General features: G+C 42.0%; 1 protein-coding gene across 1 annotated transcript; it reads left to right on the forward strand.

Annotated features, from left to right (window-relative positions):
- Nucleotides 1-543: 543 nt before the first annotated feature.
- Nucleotides 544-1,752, forward strand: LOC308679990 (general transcription factor II-I repeat domain-containing protein 2A-like; the record flags this gene model as incomplete). The annotated part of the gene is made up of 1 exon (XM_081347864.1): nucleotides 544-1,752. One exon carries the CDS (start codon nucleotides 544-546, stop codon nucleotides 1,750-1,752), a length of 1,209 nt encoding a protein of 402 aa, XP_081203990.1.
- Between the last annotated feature and the right edge of the window lie 894 nt (nucleotides 1,753-2,646).

Here is a 2,646-nt window from a genome sequence, read left to right on the forward strand (position 1 = left end):
CAAGACATGGACTGCCAAGTACTTCTTCACAGAAATTAAAGGTAACGCTGTGTGCTTGATTTGCGGTACACAGGTCGCTGTGTTAAAAGATTACAATTTGAATCGCCACTACACGACTAAACACGAGGATAAATACAGAAATCTGTCTGAAAAAGAGCGCGCAAGTGTGTCTGATGCGTTGCTAGCAAAACTGCAAACTCAACAAGGACTTTTTACAAAACTTCACACCACCAGAGAAGCAGCCGTTAGGACAAGTTATGTCATTTCTCACAAAATCGCCAGAAAAAGTAAGGCATTTTCGGACGGAGAGTTTATTAAGGAGTGCTTATTGGACTCGGTTGCACTGATGTGCCCGGAGAAAAAGGACGCGTTTGAGAACATCTCACTCTCCCGACGCACTGTGACGAGGCGGGTTGAGGACATCGGTGGAAACTTGGAGCTTCAGCTGAAGAACAGAGCTGCAGACTTTGACTGTTTTCTCTGGCTTTGGACGAGAGCTGCGATGTGCGTGATACCGCTCAGCTTCTCATCTTCTTACGTGGAATGACTGCAGACTTTCAAGTCACGGAGGAGCTGGCATCCATGCAGTCAATGAAAGGGACAACCACTGGTAATGACTTATTCAAAGAGGTAAATGAATGTTTGGACAAGTTAGGACTGAAATGGGAGAATCTGGCAGGTGTGACAACAGATGGTTGTCCAAATCTGACTGGGAAAAATGTCGGTCTTTTAAAGAGAATGCAGGATAAAGTGACAGAACTTAATCCTGTGCAGAAATTGACATTTTTGCATTGTATTATCCACCAGGAAGTGTTGTGTAAGACAGTGTTAAAGATGAACCATGTTGTTGATGCAGTAACTAAAACAGTTAACTTCATCAGAGCGAGAGCATTAAATCACAGACAATTTGTTGCTCTTTTGGAGGAAAATGAGATGGAACATGGTGACATCAGCTACCACTGCCCTGTCAGGTGGCTCAGCCTAGGCAAGGTACTGAAAAGTGTCTGGGACCTGAGAGAACAGATTCAGGATTTCTGTGTGAAGAAAGGACATGACATCCCAGAGCTTTCTGATGAGGACTGGGTGGCAGACCTCGGGTTTGCTGTAGATGTAACTGCACTAATGAATGAACTAAATGTCAAACTGCAGTGCAAGGGTCTTTTTGTGCATGAGATGTACAGTGCAGTGAAGGCTTTCATGAGGAAGTTGCAGCTTATCTCAAGCCAAGTGAAGGACAACCTTCTGACCCAATTGCCAACACTAAAGGAGGCCACACCATCAGCCGATCACATCCACAAGTACTCACCCATGTTAGAAGCACTGCATGCAGAGTTTTCAAGGCGATTTCAAGATTTCAAAGCTATAGAGAATGAAATGCACATGGTTTCTTCTCCCTTCAACTGCAATGTGGATAATGCTCCAAGTGATGTTCAGATGGAACTGATTGACCTGCAGTCTGACACACTTCTGGCAGAGCACTTCAGGTCAGTCTCACTGCTGGACTTTTATGCCTCCCTCAAAGAAGAGAACTTTCCACACCTGAGGAGGCATGCTCAGAGGATTCTAGTCCTCTTTGGATCTACTTATGTATGTGAACAGACATTCTCAATGATGAAGTTCAACAAATCCAAACACAGATCTTCTATCACTGATGACCACCTCTCAGCTGTCCTTCGTATAGCCAACTCAGACATGCAGCCAGATTTCAGTGCCCTTGTTCAAGCCCAGAACAGACTGGATTATTCTCACTGAAAAGGTAAAATGAGGAGGAAAACATTACAATTTATTAAATTTCTATAAACATGTTGCCCTTGTTTAAGCCCAGAACTGACTGTGTTAATTGGACTGAAAAGGTAAAATGAGGAGGAAAACATTACAAGTTGCTGTGTTGTTACATTGGCTGCAGATAAAGTACTAATTGTTGGTGATTTTAATATACACATCGATAATGAAAAAGATGCATTGGGTTTGGCATTTAAAGACATGGTAAACTCAATTGGAGTTAGACAACACGTGTCAGGACCTACTCATCGTCGTAATCATACTCTAGATCTAATATTATCACACGGAATAGATGTTGATGCTGTTGAAATTCTGCAGCAGAGCGATGACATCTCAGATCATTATCTAGTCTCGTGTAAATTACATTTAGCCAAGGCTGCAAAGCCAACTCCGTGTTTCAAATATGTTAGACCTATCACTTCTGCCACTAAAGATTGCTTTATTAATAATCTTCCTGATCAGTTTCATCATCTCAGTATCCCAGATAGCTTAGAAAAACTCGATATTGCAACAGAAACTTTTAACTCTCTCTTTTCCAGCACTTTAGACACAGTTGCTCCGTTGCGCTTAAAGAAGATTAAAGAAAATAGTCCAACGCCGTGGTACAACGAGCACACTCGGGCCCTTAAGAGAGCAGCCAGAGAGATGGAGCGCAACTGGAAGAAAACAAAACTAGAGGTATTTCGCATTTCATGGAAAGAGAGCTCGATTACTTACAGAGATGCTTTAAAAGCTGCTAGATCTGCTTATTTTTCAACTCTATTAGAAGAAAATAAACATAATCTTAGGTATTTATTTGAAACAGTGGCTAAACTAACGAAAAAGAAAGCTTCAAACACAGAAGTTTCCAAGCAGCACAGCAGT

This window comes from Scardinius erythrophthalmus, assembly GCF_964197995.2.
Source record: "Scardinius erythrophthalmus genome assembly, chromosome: 19".
NCBI classification, from domain to species: domain Eukaryota; kingdom Metazoa; phylum Chordata; class Actinopteri; order Cypriniformes; family Leuciscidae; genus Scardinius; species Scardinius erythrophthalmus.